The sequence below is a fragment of the Plasmodium coatneyi genome, chromosome 14, assembly GCF_001680005.1.
Source record: "Plasmodium coatneyi strain Hackeri chromosome 14, complete sequence".
Taxonomy (NCBI): Eukaryota; Apicomplexa; class Aconoidasida; order Haemosporida; family Plasmodiidae; genus Plasmodium; species Plasmodium coatneyi.
Window position 1 is genome coordinate 72,212 of NC_033569.1, and position 26,393 is coordinate 98,604.

Below are 26,393 nucleotides of genomic sequence, written 5' to 3' on the forward strand. Positions count from 1 at the left end.
TTTACAAACTGTAAATCTATGAAACTTCAATTTGCAGTTTTACCCTAATGCTTTTCCTTGTCTTTTCTCCCTTCTGCTATAATCTGTTTCTTAATAATCTTCCCTATCTCTAAGCCCTTCTTTGTTACATATATATATTTTTTAAATCATTTAGCAATTGCGCGCATTATATCATTACTAAAATGATCTCTGAATAGTGAAACACCTGCGGTGAAAGTATAAGAACTGTGGGAAATTTTCAGTGGGAAAAATACACCGGGCTCACATAAACACAAATATGTACACACACACAAGTGTGCACACTTATACAAAACAGGTAATAAATCCAATCTCACATTTGTTCGACCTAAAAGGGTCAACTTAAAATTGAGAAAAACTATCGCATTACACTGATATGGTGAGTACACATTCGTTAAGGTTATCACAAAATTGGGTTCATTCTACCTTTTCTTCCTTTTTTTACAACGGAACGGATTCGATAAAAGAAGGATTCACAAAAAAAAAAAAAAAATGCACACAATTAGCTCAAACAGTTGTCATAACTTACAACTGAATCTTTTTTTTCTAGAGAAAAAAAGAAAAAAAAAAAAAGTTCTCTTCTTAATTTCTGTAATTATCTACATGGATCTAAAAACTCGTGTTCCAAAAGAAAAAAAAAAATAAATAACAATGTAAAGGTAATTTTAGCTAAAAGAACACCACAAGGAAAATTTAAACAAATGTGTTTACACGAATTCATTCTTTTTGCTAAACAAAAGAAAAAAAAAAAAAAAAACTATCATAGGATTCTTTCCTTTTTAAAAATTTAAATTTGTTCGCAGCGAAAGGGTAAATATTAAGATAATAAAACATTTACACAAAAAAAAAAAAACGCCAAACATGGTAGTGCTAGTCGAATTCTGGGCACAAATATATTCTAAAGTTCCCCGTCGTAGAAAACAAAATTTAGGCTTAATTTTTAAGCACCTTCGTTTCACACATTTGCAACTTCAGAAAGCATGTGTCACAACCTAGAACTAATTTATATGAGCAATGCCAATTTTTCATTTAATTATTAAAACTGAATTTTTGAAATTTAAAAAAAAAAAAAACATGTTTTTTCGCTCTAATTTAATTCAAGAAGGAAAGGTAAATTTTTTTTTTTTTTTTTTTTTTTTTTTTTTTTTTTCCATGTAGAACTAATTTACCTTAGAACAAAAAGAATTTGTTCTGTTATTACACGTATGTACGTATATTTAAATTTCACGCTGGGATGAAATTTTCTGAAATGGATAATTGCTTAATAAGGAAAAATTATTCGAGTTCTTTTGCTTCCTTCTATTGCTAACAAAGTTTAACCCATTTTTCATCATTTAATTTCACATGCACAATGTTTAACAAAACCCGTTCACCTCTCTCAGTTTTCCTCATACTATGAGATCTCTCATTTCCATCACATCTGTGCTAATTGGAACATAAATAAATTAGATTATCTATTTTCTGGCTTTTTTTTTTTTTTTTGCATAGTCCACCTGTTGCGCTTGCTGTTAGTCTCCACCCTATTTTAACTTTTTAAAAATAGTTCAGTCAAATTTTAAAGCTAACGCAGGAGTTTATATTTTTACTACTCGATAAGTGTAGTCAATCAATGTATACCTCATGTCGTCACTACGGAACTGCCATTGTTAAGGAAAATTTTTCATAAATAGGCATCATACACTTCGCTCTGCAGGACCATGTTGAATTCTCGTTTTATTTTATTTTTTCTTTTTTTTTATATTCATTTTTTTCATTTTATAGTCACCTCCTTTGGGAAAAAATTTACTTCTACTGACTTGATTCCTCGTGCGTATTTGTGGGTGTGTTCGAAAAAGCGGCATAAAAATTTTTTAACTTTCCAATAAAATTCTAATTTCTCACTGTGAATAATCTCCAGGTATAGATAAAAATATACACATGCTGCGCATCTACTAAACCTCCATTCCAATCCAGGTGCACAAAAAAGGGGTGCCCTACGTAGATATTAGCAGTAAAATATATTAAAAGGACAAAACAAAAATTTACTACGATTTAGTAAAAGGGTGATCACCCTTTGGACACTACTCTACAACGAGATTCATTTTTTTTATCTCATTAAATTTTTTCTAAATTTTCAGAAAATGAAAAATCTCTAACATTTAGCGCTACAACGAATACGTTCTAAGAAGCGAACTGAACGAAAGAGGTTAGCAAGGCAGTTAACTTGGTCAATCCGGATAACATAATTATTTATATGAAGCTTGAGGTAGGGAAAACTCACGTAGTATGTATAGAACTGTACAGGAGCCCCTACATTGACACCTGTTTATGAGATATATGTCCATTTTTTTATAATCCGATTTGGTGCACGATGGAAAAATTCCTCCCACAAGCGCATGTACAATAAGTAGAGTTACATTTTCTCTCTCTTCCGTTTTTCATTTTTTATTTTTATTCAAACATTAATGTTTCACCACCCAAAATGGTATAGGGGTACACTTACCCCCTCCGGTTCTCATGTTTTTCATTGTTCACTATGGAGAGGGTGAATAATATATGGGCTCACGTTCATACCTATTTTTGTTACTCCTGAGATGTAGGCCAAGGTGTGAAAAGAAAACAAAGCCCACTTTCAGTTTAAACGAATTAGATAAAAGAGAGATGGGGGGCACAATGTGATGAACCATTTTACCCATGGCGTGTTGTCAGCACTCGGTCTAAATGAAATCTCAAAAGGAGAAGAATGTCACAAAAAAAAAAAGAAGAGTGTTTCACCGCATACTGTTACTATTACAATACCCTTTTAGCATGTGGGAAGAATAATATTATATTGAACATGTGGCTATAAAAAGGAAGTAAAATAATGTAAAATGAAAGAAATTAAAAAAATAAAAAGGGAAGCCCAAATGATTCTTTCACATTATTTTCGAAAGACAGCCACATTTTTATGACTCAAGCAGTCTTCCTTTTTTAACTATTGCGAAAATCGTGTTTCGAAAACGGAGTTAGTACAACAGAGTCCTGAGAAGTGCACAGAAAAAACGGGCCTGCCAGATGAAGATGCTAAATTTATAATATGCCCGAAGAATCTGCTTTAATCATTCTTCTTTCAAATTTGGCAAAGTGCTGTTCGAATAAATTGTGTCACATATCATATGCCAGTATTTGTATATAGCAAAAAAAAAAAAAAAAAAAGGGGCTCCAATTTTTTATACACATATGGAAAAATTGTAATAATATAGTGCAACATGGTACTAAGCAAATCACAGAAATGGCAAAGGCATAAAGAACACACAACTATCTTCTTTTCTTTCGTTGCACTTCTGAAGCGACCTCGGTCTAAAGAAAACAATTTTCTTTATCAGAAAAAACGAAAACATTTTTTTTTAGTAAAATTCAATAAGATAAAGTATAACTATAATAGAATAAAAAAAAAATTTTCAAAGAGCCGAAATTTACTTAAGGGTTACTTTTTTGCATCCATGAAAATTTGCACATCGCTAAATCTTTAAAAAAAAAATGTCCCTATGATAACCCCCATAATATGTATCAAGTAGTGGCAATGTTATGAGCGATTCATAAAATGATAGACGCGCGTACTTTGTAATAAAAGTTAAATATATACCTTTGGCCTTACGGCCTATATTTTTGAGTCATCCGTTCATTAGAAAAAACACAGAAGCCCTATTCCATTGAATGTATAATTAACCAATTTTATTATTTTGTAGCAAAAAGGGAGCGCTTACCAGCTAAGCAGGTTTAGCAAATATTATTATTTAATATTATATTGTATTGTAGTGTATTACATTTTTACTTACATCTTAAAACCAGATAAAGTTAAAAAGAACCATTTCAGAAAATTATTTTCACAAACTGTAAACCCTAAACGCAAGTATGCTAACAATGTATATTTACATTGGAGGTGGCTGAAAAGACGAAAAAAAATAATTGCCTACGTGCCACTTTTGTCCATTTTTTATTGCAACATTTTAATAAAGAAAAGAATACTTAGTTTCTCTTTTTTTCGTAGTAATATTTTCGCATAGCCTAATTTATACCAATCGGCGATAATTCAATGCATATACTTACAAAAAAGAGTTTACACTGTATGATAACATAAAGTAAATATTCATAATAATAAAATAAAACTCGACATAACATAGGCGTAATTACTGGCGCCTTAGCTTTTTCCCTGCAATGTCTTTGCTTTTTTTATCTGTTAGGAATGTTTTAAGAAATGTGTGCGGAGGCTGGAATTTTTTTTCCTTTTCCAATTTCTTTTCTTTTATTCCCTAAAATGAGCAATATTTTTTTTTGGATCTTTTTTGTAAATAAAAAGTGAACCTTCTTCCGCGACGTGAAGATTTTTTCACTATGATAAATTTTACACTCCGAAATGAAGAGGCAAAATTGAATGCCGCAAAAAAGAACAAGCAAAAAATTACTAAAAGGTAAACACAAAACTTTAACTAAAATTGACTAAAAATGAACCAAAATTGAACGAAAAAATACGAAATGATGATTTGGTGTACCCTAAAAAAAAAAGATGCAAAAATTAGAAAACTGAAAAAAATTATCCCCCCAAATTTAAAATTTTATTTATGAATAAATATATCACAAAATCGCATAAAATATTGCATTTATTTCTATGCGGAATGCAAAATTATTTTTTTACTAGCCAATAAAGTCAATAATATATACGCATTAATATTAAAGCAAAATAATAATATACAATATAAAATTTCCTTATTTCTAAATGTGAAAAGGAAAACGCAAAAAAAAAAAAAAAAAATATATCAAAGTGTATTCACTTAAAAAGGAACAAAGTGCATAAATATGTAACTAGGAAAAAAAAATTAAATAAATAAAATGAAATAAAAATAAATAAAATAAAAACACACTAGCAAAACAGAGAATAGGGCTGTAATCAAAAATAAAAGTGCAAATATTTTTTCAAAATTAGAGAAAATATACATTAATTAAAAAAAAGCACCAGATTTGAATGAAGAAAATTAACTACTTCAGCAAATCCATATTGCGAATATTTATATATATAATAATATAACACATTTGTTTAGATTCATTTAAAAATACTCACATTTTTCGTTATAAATAAAAAAGGAATTAATTAACATTTTAATCACTTCAATCAAAGTGTATATATTTTTTTAAATTCTGGATGGAAATCCTATTATGGTATGAAAAAAAAGAAAGAATATTTTTTAAAAAAGTTATATTCTTAAGCGATGCAAAAATAATAATAATAATAATATTTATTACTCTTGTAATGTAAAACAATTTTTCCGCAAAACTTTCAAATTATAGTAAAATTTTTTATTATATCTTTTTTTTTTTTAACATTTTCCTTTTAAAATTGTTAGTCATAGAAACATCGTAAAACTATATAACAATTTTATAACTCCTAATTGTTTTAAAAATTAGAAAGAAATACAAGTTAACATCCTACTAATTTTTGGAAATACAGGTACAAATTATTAGCCTTTGCGTAGTATTATTTTAATCTTATTATATATTCATGTTTATGCCCTCCTAAAAATAATTTGTAAGAGAAACTTAAAGATGTTTTTGAGTAACTTTGACGTTAGTTCCGTTTATTGCATGAATTATATATACGTATAATAATAATGCATATGTGAAGAATAAATAAATAGTACCATATGAACTTTTACACCTACGAACTGCTAGCAAAATACGACGCTGCAATTTTTTTGCTTCATCCAGATTGCCGCGCATATTGGATGCATATGCGTACGTACATTACATACATAATATACCGTACACATTTTTTATCGTGTGTTCCCTTTTTCGCCTCTTTGCAGTCAAGCCAAAAGGTCGCACCTTAGCAAACTCTCAGTGTGTGAAAGTTTCAGTTTTCTAGTATAATTTAAAACTTTTTAATTAAACTTATTTTTATTCCCTTTTCAACCCTTCAAAATGAGTGACCCTATATCAAACTACGATCCAAAAGTTGCTGCTACTTTGTACGATACCTTCGGTGACTATATGGTGAAACCAACTGTTGTAGGAGAATGCTCATGCAGTTATGCCCTCAACGTTTTTCTAGGATTGATGTTATTCAATGTGATGTTATACTTGTCCTACATCGTTGGTAAAAAGGTAATAAGGCAGAAAGGAAAGAATGGCAAGCGCGGCAAATGATAAATAAATAAATATATATATTTATATATATATATTATATGTACATAAATATGAACGTATGTATTATGCGCGTACAAATTTTGCCGCACTCATTTTTATCCATCCCTGTGGAACACCCGTTTGACAATTAATGTTCCCTTCCCGCCCTTTTGTATTTTAGGAAATCTTCCAAAAACTTAAATACCACGGATATTATTAAATGGATGAGAGAAAGAAATAGGACCTTACGATGATTAAGATACAAGAAGAAATGCACCATTTGTATAATTTATAGCTGACCATAAAAGCGTAGCAGAGGAATTACGTATATTTGTGTACATGTATATATGTACACCTGCGCGTGAGAAAGGAAGCACATGCAAAGTGAGAAGAACACGCCTTATGCCCTGTGGAGCCTGGGGTCTTAACCCTTTGTGCATCAGGAGAACACGGAATATATAGTGTACACATATATATATATATATATATATATATATATGTGTAAAACCTTCGTGATTGGTGTTTTCTACAATTCACCAAAATGAAGGTGACCGTTCGGAATAATATATTATGTTCTTACATTCCTTTCGAAGCTGCATAATTTTTGAAGCTTGTTATATATCTATTTATAGAAAAAAAAAAAATCCTGTTCTATAAATTAAGATTTAAGAGCTATATTGTGTACATGTTTTTTTTTTTTTTCTTATGTTAATAGATATTTATATAATACTACATTATATGATGTTGATTTTTTTCTATTAATCCTTTTTCATAATGATATATATCTTTACACACATACATGATGATAACTGTGCATATAATATATGCAATGCATGTATGTATATATATATATATATTTTTATTTTCCACGTATTAATTCATCGAATGTAGGAACGAATGTTTTTTTCTTATTTCCTTTAATTAAATATAAAATTTTGTTTTCTTACATATCCCAAATATTATTCAGTTTTATTTTTCCATAAAAAATGCAAAAAAAAAAAAAAAAAAAAAAATATATCAACATATATATATATTATATATTTGAATGTTTTTTTTTTTTTTTTTTTCTTTTTTTTTACATGGATTAATTTCATTGGGATCAGAAAACATTATTTTTATAAATTTGACAAAAAAATATCATAGTAAGAAACAGAGATTTTTTGTATATTATACGTATACCCCATAGTGCAAATGTGTACAATACGAGAGGTATATATGAGCAGCCTAAATATGTAAAATGTTAAAACTAACAGCTTTGTGAAAATACAGAACGGGTGTGACTCTTTTAAAGAGAAAAAATAACTTCAATTTTTTTCCAGTGGAGGCAATTTTATTTGCAACATAAAATGGCGTAACAGCTGGAAGGGGCTTTTGCATCCTGGCTTAGTGTGCACCTTCCACACACAATGATGCATATCAGGTGAGCTAAGGATATGTAAAAATGTCCTTGTTCTTGTTAAAGAAGCAACCTCCAAGCGTATCCTTTTCGCTTTTTATGGTAAGCGCAACATGCAAAATCGGCATGTAGGTGTTATACCTATGAAGATACTGTGCTTATGTCCAGGTATACGTCCTGCTAATCCGCAGCTGGGTCCTCCATTAGAACTTACAACCCCCACAACACACATACACCAGTTGAAATTAAATTTTAAGAAACTACCATATAACTAGTAAATAATCTGCTACACTTCTTAAAAATAAAAAATGCAATATATAAAAATATTCTCTTCTTGCCGTAAAAGTTATTACCCCCTTTATAATGAAGCAACTGGAACTGCTTACACAATCGCACCTACAGTTGGACCCTACTGGTTCGTCCTTCTTTCATTAATTAACCTTCTTTTACCTTCAGTTTAATCATTTTAAAAAAGCGGAATGGAAGCCTATCACAACAATGTGAAGCAGCAGGGATAAAAGAATCAGAAAAATTAATGGAGCATGTCTAAGTAGGTAAACTGCTACTCATGCCGTCTTGCGCACACGTTATAAAAAAAAGAGGTATTTAATAAATTCCCTTTACCCTCTTTAACCCTACCTCACGGCAATATCATTTACACTCACAAGCTTTTTCTATTTTATGAGCTCTATAAAAGGAACCTTTTCATATGATAGTTCCACAAACGGCTGTGGACGAAGGTGAACATCGTCACGTGTAAGTGCAAAGAAATAAATGTCTTATGCACCATTGAAAACATCTTTATTCCACTTCTGTATAACGATTCGTGGTTAAACAGTATGCGGCAGGTTTGGTTTATCGATAGCGAACTTAAATTCAGCTTTAACGAATAACCGCCACAAGTGAGCATAAACAAGTAGGAAAGGGAAATGGTTGAAAAAACTTCACTACATATGTTATCATTTAAAGGCGATACCGGCTACTCCCAAATGATGACTTCCTACTATAATATTTGTACACAAGGGGGGGTAATTTTTTCATGCCTTAAAATGAGGTAACCGTTCGTCCAATTTTGTTTATTCTGTTAAAAAATTTAAAGGTTCATTATGGTTATCCCTTTACGTGTAATGGACTCGCTGGGAAAGCAATATTATATGCAGCTTCTCCCCCTCTTTGCAAAGGATTTCCAAAAAAAGGGAAAGACCAACAATACTGTCACAGTAGCAATCACATGGCAAAATAAGCTATACCTACCGCGCAATGCTTTCCTCTTTTTACAAGCAGCAAGAGCAAGAAAGACGAATATTTAGCTCTCATTCGGTTGGATTGCAGTTTTTGGTACCACTACGCCCATCGTTAATAGTATTAAGTAGACAAGAGGTTGCACCAGCTGAAGGTGATTAGGACAAATGTCATTCAAGAACAACATGCGATACTACTCCAGTGAGGGGTTAACCTTTTTGTGAATATCCTACGTACATAAAAAACAACATTCGTTCGCGAGCCGCTGTAGGAGTGATCATATTCATACTTTTCATATCACTGATGCGGTGAAAAATGTTTCTTGGAAATGCTAATCAATTAGCATATGCATATGGATGTACGTACCTATGTATGTACTTGCGTGCGCACTTCATTTCAGACTCAGGCATTTAAGGATAGTTCATTAAAAGTAAGTTTATAATGCTAAAAAAATATTTTTTTCCCTTTTAGCGTTCATTGAAAGGGCAAAGTTTTGCACAAAACATGATCGCTTTTAAGTGACCCCCCAAAAGAAACAATCATTTTATCGACAAACACGGTTAGCATATTTCCAGATTAACCCCCCATTCAGTCAACAACAGAGGATAGAAATATGCTTAAAATGAAAGAATATATGTTGATGTGAATAAATACGCAGTGCGAATATTGGTGGTGAAACGAATTATCCTCCTGTTCAAATCGAAACACTATGAGGTGCTTGAATGTATCAACATAATAAGGGACAAAGGAAGAAAAAAATTGTCATTTTTTGGTAACTGCGGGGTATGCCCCATCATAATGAATTTAAAAAAATTTATCCTTCCGAAAAAAATGTTAAATTAGAAATATGCAGAACATTTTATATGGCTAAATAAATGATGCACTTAAATGCATATGACTACGTGTGCTCCTTTTTTACAATTTTTTTTTTCGAAACATTGGTCAATTAAATTGCTTACCAAAAAAAATGTATTCCTTTTATAGGCATATCTTTCACCAGGGAAATATTTTCTTCACATATTTTTTGGTTATTTAAAATTTTTTTTTTACCAAATAAAAAGGCACTTACGAAAAAAGTGTATGTCTTTCTACTCAGAGCAGTTCGGAAAAAAGTCATTTGCGTGAGAAAAAATCTACACGTGTAACGTATATATGGTTATGCACGTGCTGTACATAAGTGCATATATATGCGCATATTTTTTTTTCCCATAACGCTTATTTTTTGTAACTGGAATTGTGTATTAAAGAATTTTTCTAAAACGCTATTCATGGATAAATATATACGCACACATGTAATATGGATAAATCGCGCGCACATAAGTTATGAAGACTCAGAGAGGGACAACTTTTTTTTTACTTCATAATTCTGAATAAAATTTGCATTTTAATTTGTTCTAACAATTATAATTCTATTTAGCTCTCTTTAGCTCTGTTTAACATTGTTTAATTCAGTTTAATTTTTTTTTTTTATACACGTACGTAAAGATGTACGTAATTATTCACGTATGCGTGCACCTATGGCTTTAGTTTTTATTTCCCTTTTTTCCTTGATCCGCCCTGCGCAGATTGTGTGAGTTTAAAGGAAAAAAAAAAAATGTTCAATCTGTACTTGGTCTTTTTTGCCAACGCGCTCCTAATGTTTTGAACGAACTTTTACAACTCACGCAATTTTTTCCTCACCAGCGAAACTTTTTTTTTTTTTTTTATATATTTGACAATCCATGCATTCATGTACGTGTGTAAATATGTACGCATGGGCCACCCTTCCTGGACCATCCCAATTAAACTAGTTTACCATATGTAACACTTAGAGCAGTATTTGAAAAAGTCTGCGTGTAGAAGTATAATACGCGGGAATTTTTTTTCATTCCTTTTCCCCTCCGTTTTTGCAATGAAAAAGTATTGGTTTTACATTTCAGCTTTTTATTTATCTTTTAACATACTATCAAAATGTAAAGAATTAGAGAATAAAAATTTTCAACCTTTGGTTGGCTACAAACGGGATGACAGCGCAGGTAACAAATGCCCTTATCTGGGGTACACATCTCGTCTAGCACCTTACGTTTATTTTTTCGATTCGATATGCACGTACGCATGAGCCTATGTATCCCTTGCACACTGTCTTCGTTTCTCCAACATGGGCACAAATTAGGGCACATTTGCAATTACGCCCACTTTATTTTCAATTCAAGCGCAAGGAACAAAATTTCCCGTTCCACCTGTTGTGCAGAGATTATATGCCCGCTTTTTCCTCCTCCAATTTGTGTTATTCACCAAATGTGTCCATATCTCATGTCACTTTTTTTTTCCAATTTTCCTTTCACACAAGTTTATCACAAAAATATGCGCAACGACTCATTATACATGTTAACAGGATGAGCACGTATCGACGCCCCCATGTGGGTGTCTTCTCAAGTAGACATAGGTCCTCCCCCTGTCTACCACTAACGTTCTCCTTCATGTTAGAATCGCCTCAACTACCTTGCAGGGAATGATTTTAAAAACAGAGAAGCGGAAGGGAATCATCATGTCAAAATTAAAAACGGGTCTAATTACAATGAATACTCTTTTTTATCGTTAAAGGGTGGTTCTATATTTAACCAGTATTATGTGGCCAAGTTAATCAATACTATACTGTATAGGGGACTGCTCATAAGTAGGGAGAGAAAGAAAGAGGCAACCTCGTAAAGACGTGAAAGCGTGCACATGAGTGTACAAGCACATAAACCTCTGCAATTTGCACCCTTCTCAACACACGCAGCGACGCAGCACAAATGTATGCACTACTTCAATACTACTAACCGTTACCTTTTGTAGAGGGCGAGTTTCACAAGAATGTTGCCATTTATGAGTCTCTCTCTCGTACCAACTACTTTTTCTACCTAACTGTAATGAATCAGAAAAATGTGAGGAGCATTGTCAGATTGATATCTAGGGCACACGATTCAAGTAATACAACACAAAAATAGAAAAAGAAAACGCTGCTAAGGATAAGTTATACTGAACGTGTTCGGAGTATGTAAACACAGGTTAACAACTCACCCTTCTATTCTCCATCGGACATACCCGCCCTTCCACCTCTATGCAGGAAAAAAACACGACGTGTTCAGAAAGCAGCTGATAGCCAACTTTGACAGCCCCCCGTTCCCACTGGACAATGCTTTTAAAAATGAAATGGACCACGCGCTAATGATATACAAGAAAGCGAAAAGTTAGGAAGGAAAATATTAAAGCGCAAAAATGTGCCCATTCGCTGGCATTATACAATGCGAAAAATGTTTATCACCACACGATGCAAAACTGTTTACACCACACAATGCGCATTTTATTTTTCTTTCATGCCACCCCCTTCCCTTACACGCAAAAACTTCTTCCCGTAGCTGACGCATACTGGGGCATGGTCGACGGATTAAAAAACGATGGGCTCCTCCTAGCAAGAACCTTTATGTCCGTGTCCTTTGTCCAAAGTCTGAGAGGAATTATTGGAGTTATAAATTACGAATTGATAGATCTGTGTTTTTCAAAAGCCTATCTGTACAACAACATCGCCTCTTTTGATAAGCTCTTAATGAACAACACTTACGGGGTTATCATGTCTTATGTGTTCAAGTCGCTGTTGCTATTTTTCTACCCCCTCGTGATTCCTTTCCGTGGAGCCTTTTCCTTTGCTCTATCCTCCTTCTGCATTACGCAGTTGAGCAAAATAGTTTTTCTAATCTACAGAAATATCAAACGGCTGGTTCGAATATCCTACAGGAAGTTGTATAGCACCATTTTGAAGTGTAAGCGGAAAATCACAGATCGATCTTAATATATGCATATATATGTATACATGTATATATCTGCGTGTGTTTGCACGAGATTGTAAAGGTCACCTCATTTCGCCGCACGGCTCCCTAATTCGTCCCATCCGCCCCATAGTCAACGTGTTGAAGTTCCCGGAACTGGAGCCGTACGCCTCGAAACTGCTATACGGAGACGCCTTAATCTTAGTGTCGAAAATTTGGAAATTATCTTACGTAAATGTCACGCAGCATTTGTCCGGAAAAAATTTAACCCCCATTTTGAACAACCTGTTCGATAAAAACCTTGGCACGGGATTTTTTGAGTTCAGCAATTCTCTCTTTAAATATGTCATAGATTCCATGGAGGGCATGCAGTTAATAAGTGTAAGTGTGCCTGAGCGTGAGCGTTATCGTGTCGTTTTTGAGTGTCTTCCCGTCGGTGCATGATGGGGTTTCTTATCCGATTCACAGAGACAACACTTAGCACCGTCCCTACATCATTACTACCTTCCAACATTACAACTAACCCACGTCATAACATTCTACAACGCGCAGACCAAAGAGGCGGACCTCGATAAGGAAGCCCAGTACAACACGCAGACCTTCAAGAGGATCCTGATGATCCTGAAAATCACGAGAAAAGTGCTTTACTATGAAGAGTCCTACATGCGACTAGCCGTGGCTAATCTTCTAACAAAAATTTACACGCTGCTCTTCGTGAACGTAAATTATATCAGTAAAATGCCCCCCAAGGAATTCTTTAACGCTGATGTAGAGTCAGAATTTAGATACATTTATGAGGATCAAGTGTATGAAATGTTCTTACAAAGAATCTCTTCCGATATTATGAGAAAACCTTTTTTAAAAAGAAACATTAAAAGAATCAATAGAGGCAGTATAGAATTTACTCTGTCCCTTATTAAGATAAAACTTCTCCACTATAAACCCTCGCTAAAGTTCCCTTACGCCAGCTTATACTTCGATGAGCCTTTAAAAAAGCAGTTAAATGCATCCATGAAATTGATCATTATAGGATCAACAGGAATTATAGCCAACCTTGTAAATTACGGAGAAAAATATGAAATACTTAAAAAATGCCCCCTAGAAATAGCTAAAAATTTGAACCAAATATGTAATTACAGCACCTTTGACGTGAAGAAAATGCTTTTCCCATTGAACATTTTTATCAATCTGTTAATTCCCCTCTTCTTAAATTACAACGATATTCTGATAAACAAAGATATTATAGAACATATGATCAGTTTTTTTAAGGTCATTTTGGATTCCAAAGATTTATACCTTTATCAATACTTAAAAAATGTGGTAGACACTATAAAAAAAACGGAAGGTGTAGATTTGGAACAAGTAAATTACGACGAGGAAATTGAAAAAGTTGTTTTGGAAGAAATTCATAAAGTGATAGACGAAGTAAATAATGAAAAGAACAGTTCTCTCGTTTTTAGTAATTATTCCATGAAAAACAACGATCTCTATCTGCACAATAAGGATGGACAATTGTTTAAATTTCTGTTCAAAGATAGCTACAAAAAAGAGTCCTTTTCTAGACTTGTACATATGCACGATTATAGAAACCCTTTATCCTTTCAAGTCCCATTAATTAAATTTGAGCCTTCCAACAGGAACGATGGAAATTTGCTTGTGGGCTCATTTTTGGACAAATTTGAAGGAAAGTTGACTGGATGCTATATGTGCCTAAAGGAGGACGACGATGTTTTGGTGGTGGACTTGATTCACCACGTTTTGTGGGCCTCAGGGGTCGATCGCTTTAGCGCCTACATTGTAAGTCTGCTGAGGAGCTGACGTATGAGCGAACAAAAATGTGTCATATCATGAGGGTTCCTTTTGGAAAACTCCCTCCTTGACAAGCGTGTCACACTTCCATTTCGCTATTTCCTCCCCCCGACCATTTTGCAGTTCTCCTCCATGATCGGAGCGGTGAAGCAGTACTTCCACCAAGGAGTCTCCTGGAACAGAGCCCTCCTAAGCATGGTTCCTACCGAGTTTTATGAAGTGCACAGGTTGTTCATGGAAAAAACTCCACACCCGAAGGATAGGTCTGAAAACATATTTATAAGGCGAATCAGAAAATATAGATTCAATCTAAACCAGACAACCTTCTCTAAAATGTTTAAAGTATTTTTGGAAAATGTGTTAAATAAGGTAAACTTTTTCAACACGGAAGAGGCTACAATCATTGTGATGATGTCTGCACTATATTCCCTCTATAAGAATATTGAAAAGCACGAAATTCCTACAAGCGAAACGTACAAACTCTATCAGCAGAAACTGATAGAGGTCTACTACAAGGTTGAATACTACGCCCACAACTATGAGACGCACACCATGCACATGCTCGAGGAGAAGCAAAAGGAGTATGCCACGGAGGACGAAAGCGAAGGCGAAAATAAGAACGATAAGAATAAGAAGGGTGGAACGGTCAGTCCTTCTGAGCAGTCCCATGGTAAAGAAGGGGAAAAACCTCCAAAACCGCAAAACGAGGAAGTGCAGATCGAACTACCCCTAGATGATGAGCTTGTGCAAAAAACCAAGGCCTTCCAACAAGAAGTAGAATCGAGAAAAGAAGAGAGGTACAAAATTATAGATGAAATAGAATCAAAACATGGGGAATTGCCAAATAGGAAAAAATTCCCCCATTTGCCCACAAAATGTTTGTTCCTTCTGTACTACGATTTCGCTCCCTTTATTAAAGACAACCTAAGAGGCATAGATCAAGTGACGAACAATATAAACGGAAGTACCATCGATATGAAAAACGTCAGGAATATGAATCTCGTACAGACAGACAAAACGCAATATGCACCAATTGATCATAAAAATCTGATAAAAATATTATGCGGTACGTACTTATTTTTAAAAAAGGAAAATATTTCCATTGATGATATTTTCAAATTCACTTATGCGAATGAAGCTGTGAAGCACTTGCTCATAATTATGTCCTTACTCAGAATAGAGAAAAAAACTGGCCGATACACATGGAGAAAATTCCTAACTTTGGAAAAATTCCTAGATCAAAGGGAAAGGATTTATAAAGCGCCCATGAAGTATTTGTACCTGAAATTGTTAAATGTGAAGAGGGTTTTTGGCTTCACCCGCAGGAAGTTGTTAATGTCGTTAGGAAAGAAAATTAAGGGAAAGAGATTCATGAACATATTAAGATACACGGCATTTTTCGAAATTTTGGAAAACGCTGAATCTATTAATTCGGTGTATCCGTGGGTGTTCATCAAATTTGACGACATCATGATGTTCTCTAATGTCTTCCACAAATTTAAATTCCCTATCATAAGATACACTTCGAGCCAAGAAACGGTCAGAACCATGTTGAACAATTTTAAACTCTCTCCAAACACCTCAATAAATAATGAAGAAATTATTCTGCGAATTTACAATATTATAAAATTAATAATAAAGAAAAAATATGACTACGATTTGAATGAACTTAGGAAAGACAAAAAATACTTCGATATGCATTCACAAAATAAAAGTGAGCATATTCTAAACGATATAAAGATGAAGCCAATAGTGGATCAATACCTATCTCAACTAATTGGATTCATGAAATTGTTAACAGATATGAGATTTACCAACTTTTTATTTTTGAGAAATTTCTACGTCTTCATAAAATTCTATGCAGTAACGGGAGATTTAGATTATTCTATGAACAGTTCTGTCTTCTACCTGGCGAGCAGAAATTACTTAAACTTTATCCTTAACTCTATCATCGAATTTGAAAACTTTAAAAAGTTTATGGAAAAAATAAAAAGAAACAACAATATTAAGAAGTACCCGATTGACCACTTCAACTTCCACACGGAATGCTACGCAGTGGACGACATAAAAACGTATGTTTTCATCCCCGAAGATAAAGAAAAAATAAACAAGTACTACCAAATAATGTCGTATGATATTAGCAGCTTTTACAAAAACTACCTCTTAATAGACCTATTTTACGACGATTTAGATATAAAAAATTTAGACACCTATTATCAGAAAATTGAAGATGCAACTGATTACAATATCGGTCCCACCTCAGACATATATATCCCTGGTGGAAGAAAAAGAAATCGAGTCATTTCAAACAACGATGTTGAGATGATAAGCAAAACGGTGCAGAATTATATTTATCTGGAAAAGTTTCTCGACAAAACTAACATACCATCTATCCCATTTGGCGATTTTAACATCGCACGAGACGTAAATGGATTCAGCTTTAATTTCACCAACAGAGCTACGACGCCACCTTTTTATAAAGAAAATATTCTAGACCAATTTGATATTATCGGAAAATCTATCATAGGAAAATATTACCAAAAGGTTAAGTGCTCTTTTGTTAACTACCCGTTCAATTTGTACTACTGGTTGGTCTTGAATCCGGGCAAACCTCGCATCGAAACGGTAGGAAATGTAGGCCTCATTAAGGAAGCAGATTTAATGTCCAAAACGGACGAAGAAAAAGCATTAGAACAGCAAAAGCTAGATGAACAACTAGTAGAGGATCTCTTTAAGGAAGAAGTGGAACCGGAGGAAGATGTTCTCGAAGGGGACGAAAATTGGGACGACACCACCGCATCGGGAGCAGATATCACAGAGTCAGAATTTGAGGATGATTTTGTCCACGTTGGAAAGGGTTCGAAGCAGGATGAAGACTCCCTCTCCTATGTGAGTGCCGCGTCTGATTTGTCCACCGGGTCGTTCGAAAGCGTTGCTAGTGCAGCCTCCAAAGGGTCGACCACTACTGTTGGAAGTGCCTCCTCCAGGGCGTCCAACACAACTCTTGGAAGTGCCACCTCCAGGGGATCCACCACTACACTTGGAAGTGCCTCATCCAGCAGAAGCACCATCCCAGGGTCGACAACATCGATGAACTTCCTACAAACGGACAGCAAAGAAGACGCCAATTGGAAGCGAGGAATTTTCCAAGCAACAAACGAATCAGAATCGAGAAAGAAGTCAAACCAAACAAACGACCTAAGCTTCCTGCAAAGAAGTGAAATAAATCCACTCCCATTTGTCGACACCATGATACATCAAAGAAGTAACACGAGTAAAGAAAACTATGGGTATTTCAACAGACCATACAACATGTATGTTAATAAGACAAACATATTTAGAAACTTCAGCGTGATAATGAAAATTGTGCATTCCATAATTTCGTTGAACAAATTTTCTGTTGTTTCTCCGGTGGAGGTAATCAAAAAGGGCCTCCATATTATGAAGATGAAAAATAAATTTTTAAAGAGCCACCATTTGAATCCATTTATCAACAAAATGCTTCTCGACATTAACGATGTGGTGCAGAAGCTTAAATCAAGTAGCGAAAAAGGATTTATAGGATCCAGAACAGATATAATATCACTATACAGAATAGTAGAGTTCCAACTGTTCAATGAATTTGTAATTTACCCACCATTAAAAAGATTGACGGATAGGGAACTCCATTATGTGTTACAAGTCATTAACGAAGGTTATGCTTTCCACATAATGAAGGTAAAGAACATGTTAAAGAGAGAACTTGTCGTGAAGGAAAAAATTGTGCGTCTTCTAAACAAATTTAAAGAGTACAGAGGTTTCTTTGACGATACAGCCGTAGATCGACTAGTACAGATGTTCCAGGAATCACTAGATTGTAAAGATATAAAATGTTTCGACCTCATCTTCAACAACTTCATTACACATCGTTACAATAACATAATAATGCACGTAACCAACAGTAGTGAAACATTTAATGTACTAGGAGCAATATTTAAAAATGCTGAAGCCCTGGCGGAGGTACGCGTACAGGTACATGAAACATACATCGAACCATCCAGAAGACAAAATATGTATCAAAATTTTCAGCTAGAAAGTAATGTCGTTTTACACCCCAAATTAACATATAACGAATTACTATTCAGTTCACTTGAGTTATCCAAAAAAATAGAACTATGGAATTCTATGTATACCTTATTTAACATAAGACATTTATATGTCAATATTGGTTACCTCCTCCTCGGTTTTAAATATCATATGAAGCGATCCCACAAAATTTTCCTTCACACTTTTAAGTTCCTTGGATGGCTCAGGAAGAATAAAAGAGATGAAATATACATTCCATGAGTTTGTACTAATGAATGTATAATGGTACCTTGCCAACGTGGAGGTGTGCTCTTACTCCATTTAATTTGTTCCGCGCGAAATTTTCATCACTGTTCATATTTTGTCAGTTTCTTTTTCAAACGTATGCTCGGTAGCAAAGCAGAATGCACGAGCTTTAATTACCTCTCTACACTGCTACTAATTATGGGACACTCATTTTTCTTTTTTTGGTATCAGCATGACGGGAGTGGACGGCAGCACAGAAACGACTTTCCGCTTCGTTTTTTTTTAATGTTTAATTTTTTAGATTTAAGCTTTTTTCGTTACCATTTTTTTTTTTTTTACATGCATCTATGTATACCGTTTCCCTTCCGATTAGCACTTCGCTCACGCTAATCGTCAACTCCATTTTCAATTACTTTATAAAAAAAGAAAAAGTCAATTTAGGTGACCCCCCACACGCACGTACTCCAGTGCAGCACTATGTATGCAACATGCGTTTCCTACGTAGGCACATGTGTGATTCCCACACTTAATAAATCACCCTTTGAACAAATTTTCATGTACGATGCGATTAAAACTAATTTAGGATAATTTTTTTTCCAAAATGGACTAGCAACATGTAGAGGTGCGTAGCTGAACCGTATTTTTCTCTTCCACTTCCTTTCACGTGAAGTACCCTGAAGAGGGGGGCACGAACAGAGGTGTCAATTTGGCCATGTGTACATACGCATTGAAATTGTAGTGGCTCCTTTGCGTTTTCTTTTCTCATTACGAAAAGTGGGTCTACCTCGTACCATATAATTAGTTCCCTACTCAGTGGTGACGTAATTACTGTGTACATGTATTTGCCAGAAATCATTTTGTCTTTGCGCACCCGATTTATTTTGCGCTAACTCGGTAAATAAATCAGATGATAGTCGCGGTTTCTAATTTTTTTTTTTTTTTTTTTTTTTTCTATGTAAAAATTATGTTTTTCTACCTGTTTGTTGGAATAATTAAAAGCCGTTTCAGCGTGAAAAATTATTGCAGATTTAAAATTTCAAATACCACGTGACCGTTGTTCATTTGTTGATCGTTTAGAAAAAAAAGTGACTTTTGCGTGACATTTTGGGTACATACGGTTTCGTAGTGTAGTGGTTAGCACTGAGGACTTTGAATCCTCCAACCCGGGTTCGAGTCCCGGCGAGACCTTTTTAAAAATTAAAAGAGCTAAAAAATATATAAAAATTAAGTAATTTTTTAGATAATAATTCGAAAAATTTTAATTTTTAAGAGGGGCTAAAAATTAAAGAAAATTAATAAATATATAACAAAATTTTAATATGCCCCCATCTACAGAAAATTTCTATTTATTGTATATAAATATAGCTGCTACTAAAAAATAATATTTAGAATTTCCTATCCAGAAATGGCAATAAATTTAGACCCCCTTAAAAGAAAAAATAATATATTTTTATTACTATGTTTTATAATGGATATTATATAGTTACCATTTTTCCCTGAACAGCTCATTTTGCTATGTAGAAATAGAGACAATATTAACGTTGACTCTTGCGCAGCGATATTAGCAGCGCTATGGTATTTTGAGAACTCTTCGAAGTAACTATAATAACTATAGCTTGTGCACACACAACAGTGGTCATTTTTGATCCTCACTAGTGACAAAGTGGAATACAGAAAGTGATGTAACGTGATAAATCACAGAAATTACTCTTTTGTAACGTAGCATATACATATGTACCAAATTTATATTTACATGAAAAGTTTTTTTTTTCCTTTTTTTTAAATCCCCCACAGTTTTTAGTAGGACGCCGAAAAAAGCCTTTTTAAATTGCCATTCGTGAAATGAATAGTTCCTTTGGCGGGGTGGGCACCGTACAGTAAAAACTTCCAAATAGTGAAAGGTCATCCCTCGTGTGTGCGTTCAAACTGCATCAGTGAAATAAAGCACAACACATTGCAGTGATGCAGAATAAAATTTCCTCCCACCTTTAAGGTGGGTAAATGTAAACCTTGCTGCTTCCCCCCTGACCTTTTACAACTTATCATAATTTATTCACAAAAATGTCACTATTCCCAGATGGTACACACACTTTCAGCGTGCCATTCGAAAAATGTAAGTGCACGCATATTTCGTAAAAAAGTGAAAGCCACCTTTTGTGGTGAATTATAAAGTGCGGAAATATACTTAACATGGTCAAAATATAACTCCGCATTTTTAGCTAGCTATTTTTCTCATGAATTATAAAATCAGGGAAAAAAAAAAAAAAAAAAAAGCGATGCGGTCTATTCAAAGTCAGCTGATAAATATTTCCCATGTCTCTCGAAAGGCTGTTTGTTCTGGAGGCTAACAAAATGAGCTTAAGACAAAACTTGCATTTATTAATATACATACATGGTGTAAAGAAAACGAACGTCCCCTAAAACAGCAATACACAGTCGCGTCATTAAATTAATGTACTGTACATGCGTATGGCTACCGAATAATGGGAATAGCAAATATATGCTTCCCTTTCTGCATACGTATCTTTCCTCCTATGATATTCCACCTAGCTGATGTATGAAATGTGCCCTTGTTTCCAAATACAACAAAAGATACATCATTTTTCACAGTTTTTTTTTAACGTTCTCTTTTTCACCCATTTGTGTAAGTATTTTCCCATGTCATGGTTATCAAAAAATGACACAATTCGGTAAATACAGAACGTGAGGGACAATCTTGTTATAATATTATCTGTTAAGTATCTCTTTGCGCAAGGTGAACATCGTCGTTATTGGCAAATGGTTATCATTGAAGATGATATTAATGGCAATTTATTTCTTCCAATTTGAATAACAAAAGAAAAAATACCATAAAACGAGAAAAGAGGAAGATTACTGCAAATTGTTTTTCCACTTTTCCGTTATATTTATTTTACATTTCGCTATGCAACTGAAGAGCCAAAAATTTTCATTAAATGTACGGTATACAAACCTATACGTGGTGAATTAAGGGAAAAATGCCTTCAGGGGAAGACTTCTTATATTATAAAAATCTTAAAAATTCAATAATCTACAATAAATACAAAAGCAGTATTTTATTTTGTTTTTAAATCAACAATTTCTTTCTTTTGTGGCGAATAAGAAATTTTTTTCTTTAATTTGTACGAGCACCGAGGATCGAACTCGGGATCTCCTGCGTGTTAGGCAGGCGTCATAGCCACTAGACCATGCTCGCTCCAAATGGATATTCCGAAAGAAAAGCCATCCGCTGTACAGTTCGCACTCTATCATAGTGCTTATACGCATTTTCTATAGCGTTAAAAAGTTCATCCCCCTTGGGGCCATTCCCGTAAAGAGCATTAAAACAACGGCAAAGTTGCTTTTCTTTTTTTTTTCTCAAGGAGAGATAAATTCTTATTTCATTTTTCGTTTAAAAATGATAACCATTTTGGAGTAACCTATTGGTAAATAACATAACCACTGCATTTATGTATACAAATTAATAAAAGAAAAAAAAAAATCATCACGCGAAAATGTTTTCCTTATTTTAAGAATATCTGCATCATACACCCATGACATTGTATTGCTGAGAAAAGTGCAATTTGCCCCTCCATGACTTTTTCAATTCCAGCACGTTATTCATTTTCGTATACCGAATAGGGTAAAACTGACGGAAAAAGGATAAAAAAAAGAACAGCACCACTGTTTTAAAGCAAAAATGTGAAAAGCGGAGATGCTTGTTGTCTGTTCTTACCTACGACATCGCAAATAACATGGTCATGCAAAAATGCAACATCCATACGGTTCAACATATCGCTGCGAAATGTGAATGATTAAATTGGTATTTACCGTTTTAAACGTCTTTCCTTAAGAAACACCCCGTTATGGACAGATTTAAGAAGGTCTGTCTGTGAAACCATGATGGATGAGAGCAAAGCTTTACCCCTCTACGATCATACGACGTTGCACGTTTATACATTATGCATATACAATTACATGCTTCGCTGATTTATACTTTTGTGCTGAAGGACGGCATGTACAAAGGAATGGACCTATTAACAACCATACCATTTTTGTGTTTTCCTTTTATGAATTCCATCACTCTGTGGCACGCGAAGGTATCTAATTATGCAAACACATGTATGCATATATATATGTATGCATATATGTATATATGTATACATTTGCACCCTCTCACGGCGCGCAACCCTCTGGTCTTCAATGCCAAACGAAGGCACACTCATCTTACAACTTGTTAATTCTGCCGTTCACGCGAGATGGCATATTTTAATATAGCTTCAAGATAGATAATCGCACGGCTGCCTCCACGTTGCTACTTTCACTCCTGTCATGGTTTTAAAAAAAAAATTCACAACAACGAGGGGTCTTCTTACCCAACATATAAGTCCAAATTGCCACGTTGCAGCCCATTTGAAGGGGAAATAAGCTTCTCCCCCTAATTTAGGCATTTTCCTGTACACGAAAAATTTGGTACATAGCGGGATGGACTTCAAAATATTCGCCCCTAAGTATACATATTTATAAAGAATATATGTTACATTTCTGCATGTTTACACTTCACGTGGGAGATTCTTCCTTTATGCCATTTTTATGTTCATTGCTGCGGGTTAATCGCTTCATTTTTTGTCCCTTTAACGGTTAACACAAAATGCTTGAAGAGATACAGCTTTCGTGTGTGCTTAAAAAAAAAAAAAAAAAAATAAACATGTACGCCGATACCTATATACATACTTCGCATGGGCAGCATATGCAAAATAACCATATAATTATCCATTTGCGTCCCACTTTTTTTTTTTCTTTTATAATTATTTTGAGGCTTTTCTTATATATTACCATAAAAATAAACGCGCGTACATATATATATATGTACACTTATATGTACTTGCCTCATGCATATGTACTACGCGAATGTACGTACTGCTGCATCCGCGCGTTTTAAAAAAGCCAACAGAAGAACGTTAATATATCCTGCAAAAATATAGGATGAACGAAACGTTTTTTAGTCAAAATGGAAGCGAATTGACGAGTGAATACAACATTACCGGGAAAGATGGTGACGCCCCCGCCGCGAAGGACGAACAGGCATTGCAGCATGTAGCAAGGAAGGGTGAAAATGAGGAGAATAAGAATGATGGTGAGAATCGCGGCGATGAGAACAACGACAAAGATAACTACGATGAAGAAAACTACGACCTTTTACACATGCTCAATGAAATTAAAAAGGACATCCTATTCGAAAATGAAAAGCTGCAGCAAGAGAGCAGCAAAAATTTGCACATCGCTGAGGGGGAGGATGTTGACAAACCGGGCCACAACGCTGTCAACCAATCAACTAAGCAGCCCTCCAACCAAGACGACCACGCCAGCCAAACGAAAAACGCAATTAATGACATCAATGTCATAGCGTTGGCAAAAGGTCAATACGGTGAGGAAGTAAAAGTCCCCAATACGAACGACAGTACCGAGGAGAACGCAAAGAAATTACCCAAGGAAGAACCCCAAGTGGAAGGGGAACCTTTGGAAAAGCAGTTAAACTGTAGCGATGCTCCAGTGAACAGTCCAGATGCTGCTCCAAATGAGCAGACTCAGGAAAATGTAAGCGGTAAGAAGGGCGCAGGAAGACCATGTAAAAAAACAAAAAATATTTCGAGTGATGCGAAAAGTACCCCCAGAAAAAGGAAGTTAAAAAATGGACCCAATGCAGACTACGCTGGGTTGCGAATGCATACGCTGCACCCTGCACATTTGGTCAATCTAGCCAGAGTTACCAAAACGAACAACCCCCTTATAGATGACCAAATTGAATACCTAACGAATTGTGAATTCGTAAAACAGAACTATCTTAAGGGGATTGTAAAAAAGAACCCGAAAGTAAAAAGCGATAACATTAATATAGACATTTGTTACTCAAGCAGGAGTGAAAAGTCCATTGATGAAAGTGAGGGAGAAGCCGAAGCAGAAGCAGACAGCTCCATAGACTCAATGGAAGAGTTCTATGAAAATATTTGCCAATCAGATATGCCGCTCGATTTTTATAAAAATTCCTTAAGTACCAAACAGGACGTGAAGGAAGTCCAACCAGAATATTTTCTCAACACAGAAAATAACGTAACGGAGGAAATTCAAATTCTGAATAGATACATAAAAGACATGACAGAAGGTCAACAGAAAAATTCTTCCTCCATTGAGGTGGATAGCAAATTGGTTAATATTCTTTCCCTATCCTTTTTAACCTTTATTGACCATGTAATTTATGATTCCCATATTTATGCTTTGAAGAGTGAATTTACGCAAGGGGAACAAACAGACAAGGGAAAAAAAAACACTACTGATGGAGTTGCTACCACAAATGGGAACTCCCCAAAAGAGTGCCTAGATGGAGAAACGGCACGGGAAAAGACTGAAAAAATTAACATCGTTGCGGGGAACGCCCCTGGCAAAGATAACACAGAAATGTGTCCCCCGAAGCATAATTCGCTTAGCATGAATAACACACAAGATGGTCAAAGTGAGGAGCCTCCTCGTGGTGTTGACTCATTAGATAATCCTGACCAATCGGTCAGAAATGAGACTGCCCCAAATGGTGGTGACAAAATGACCAACGAAATTATTTACACCCCGGAAGTAATCAATCTATGCCTAACCAATTTGTATAACCAGGAACTGGTAAACAAAATTATGAACGAGAAAATAAACGAAGAGAATTCCAACGGCGCACGCCTAGACAACTTGAAGGAGAGCGCCCCTAATACGAGCAAATTAATTCATAACCATACCATCGCACCTACGGCACAGCCGGGCAAATCGGAAAAAACACATTTAAAAGAAAGTGCCAACGAGATGGACTCCAAAAGTGGAGGACTCCCCCAAAGCAAGGACTCCCTCCAGACGAACATAAATAACAAATTAAATAAACGACAAATTATAATCAACAAAATAAATGAAAGGATTAAAAGAAGAAGTGTCAGCAGTTTGCAGACTTGTGTGAACAGTAAGAAGTATTCACTGGATGATTTGTTCGAGTTTTAGTTTTTTTTTTTTTTTTTTTTTTTTTTGTCCCACCCGTGTTGTGTGCATTGTTTCCGATATCGTGCGTTGTTCCGTTATATGGACTCGCGCAGAGGCACATGCGAATACACAACCTTTTTTTTATGTCGTACCCTTTAGCATGTGCCATTCTATGCCTACTTCTAACACACGTGCTCGTGTATATGCCTTTTTCCGGCAAAGTGTGTATTTTTGCAACCCCCGCCCCTTTTTTGTGTGAGCCGCGCCAACAAACGCGTATGCACGGCTACATATACATACGTGTGTATGATGTGTCGATTTTTTTCCTGTCACATGCATTCCTTCACCCCATGTGTTCCATTCACCAATTTTAAATTAACTCCAAATTCGTGCGAAACTCATTTTTCCGTATTTATAAAAATGCCTCTTATTAAGACTGCATTTGTGTGGATACTCAGTTAGAAATTACCGAATCATGATTTTTTTGAAAAAAAAATTTTAACCCCCAAATAGTAGTGCGTCAAAGAGGAGAAAAGCGAATAATTGCATATTTCTGTTAAAGCAAAAAGGGAACGATTAATTTTTTTTTTTTTTTTTTCGCATAAATGTTACCCGATTTGGGAGTTTCATTTCTCCGCCTTCCTTTTGCTCAAATTGGCAGATATACCATCTCTGCACAATTC

General features: G+C 34.7%; 3 protein-coding genes and 2 non-coding genes across 5 annotated transcripts; 4 read left to right on the plus strand and 1 right to left on the minus strand.

Annotated features, from left to right (window-relative positions):
* Positions 1-5,832: 5,832 nt before the first annotated feature.
* PCOAH_00051420 (Uncharacterized protein) lies at positions 5,833-6,376 on the plus strand (the record flags this gene model as incomplete). Its single annotated transcript, XM_020061924.1, has 2 exons — positions 5,833-6,135; positions 6,338-6,376. The coding sequence occupies 2 exons, from the start codon at positions 5,953-5,955 to the stop codon at positions 6,374-6,376; spliced, it is 222 nt and encodes a 73-aa protein (XP_019917838.1).
* A 4,309-nt stretch (positions 6,377-10,685) lies between these two features.
* On the plus strand, positions 10,686-18,717 carry PCOAH_00051430 (Uncharacterized protein; the record flags this gene model as incomplete). Its single annotated transcript, XM_020061925.1, has 8 exons — positions 10,686-10,809; positions 11,283-11,450; positions 11,612-11,743; positions 11,883-12,005; positions 12,175-12,576; positions 12,716-12,963; positions 13,051-14,379; positions 14,515-18,717. 8 exons carry the CDS (start codon positions 10,686-10,688, stop codon positions 18,715-18,717), a joined length of 6,729 nt encoding a protein of 2,242 aa, XP_019917531.1.
* A 1,101-nt stretch (positions 18,718-19,818) lies between these two features.
* Gln_TTG lies at positions 19,819-19,890 on the plus strand (the record flags this gene model as incomplete). Its single annotated transcript has 1 exon — positions 19,819-19,890. It is a non-coding gene; the product is annotated as a tRNA-Gln (tRNA).
* Positions 19,891-21,843: 1,953 nt separating this feature from the next.
* Positions 21,844-21,916, minus strand: Val_AAC (the record flags this gene model as incomplete). Its single annotated transcript has 1 exon — positions 21,844-21,916. It is a non-coding gene; the product is annotated as a tRNA-Val (tRNA).
* Positions 21,917-23,685: 1,769 nt separating this feature from the next.
* Positions 23,686-25,731, plus strand: PCOAH_00051460 (Uncharacterized protein; the record flags this gene model as incomplete). The annotated part of the gene is made up of 1 exon (XM_020061926.1): positions 23,686-25,731. One exon carries the CDS (start codon positions 23,686-23,688, stop codon positions 25,729-25,731), a length of 2,046 nt encoding a protein of 681 aa, XP_019917784.1.
* Positions 25,732-26,393: the final 662 nt, after the last annotated feature.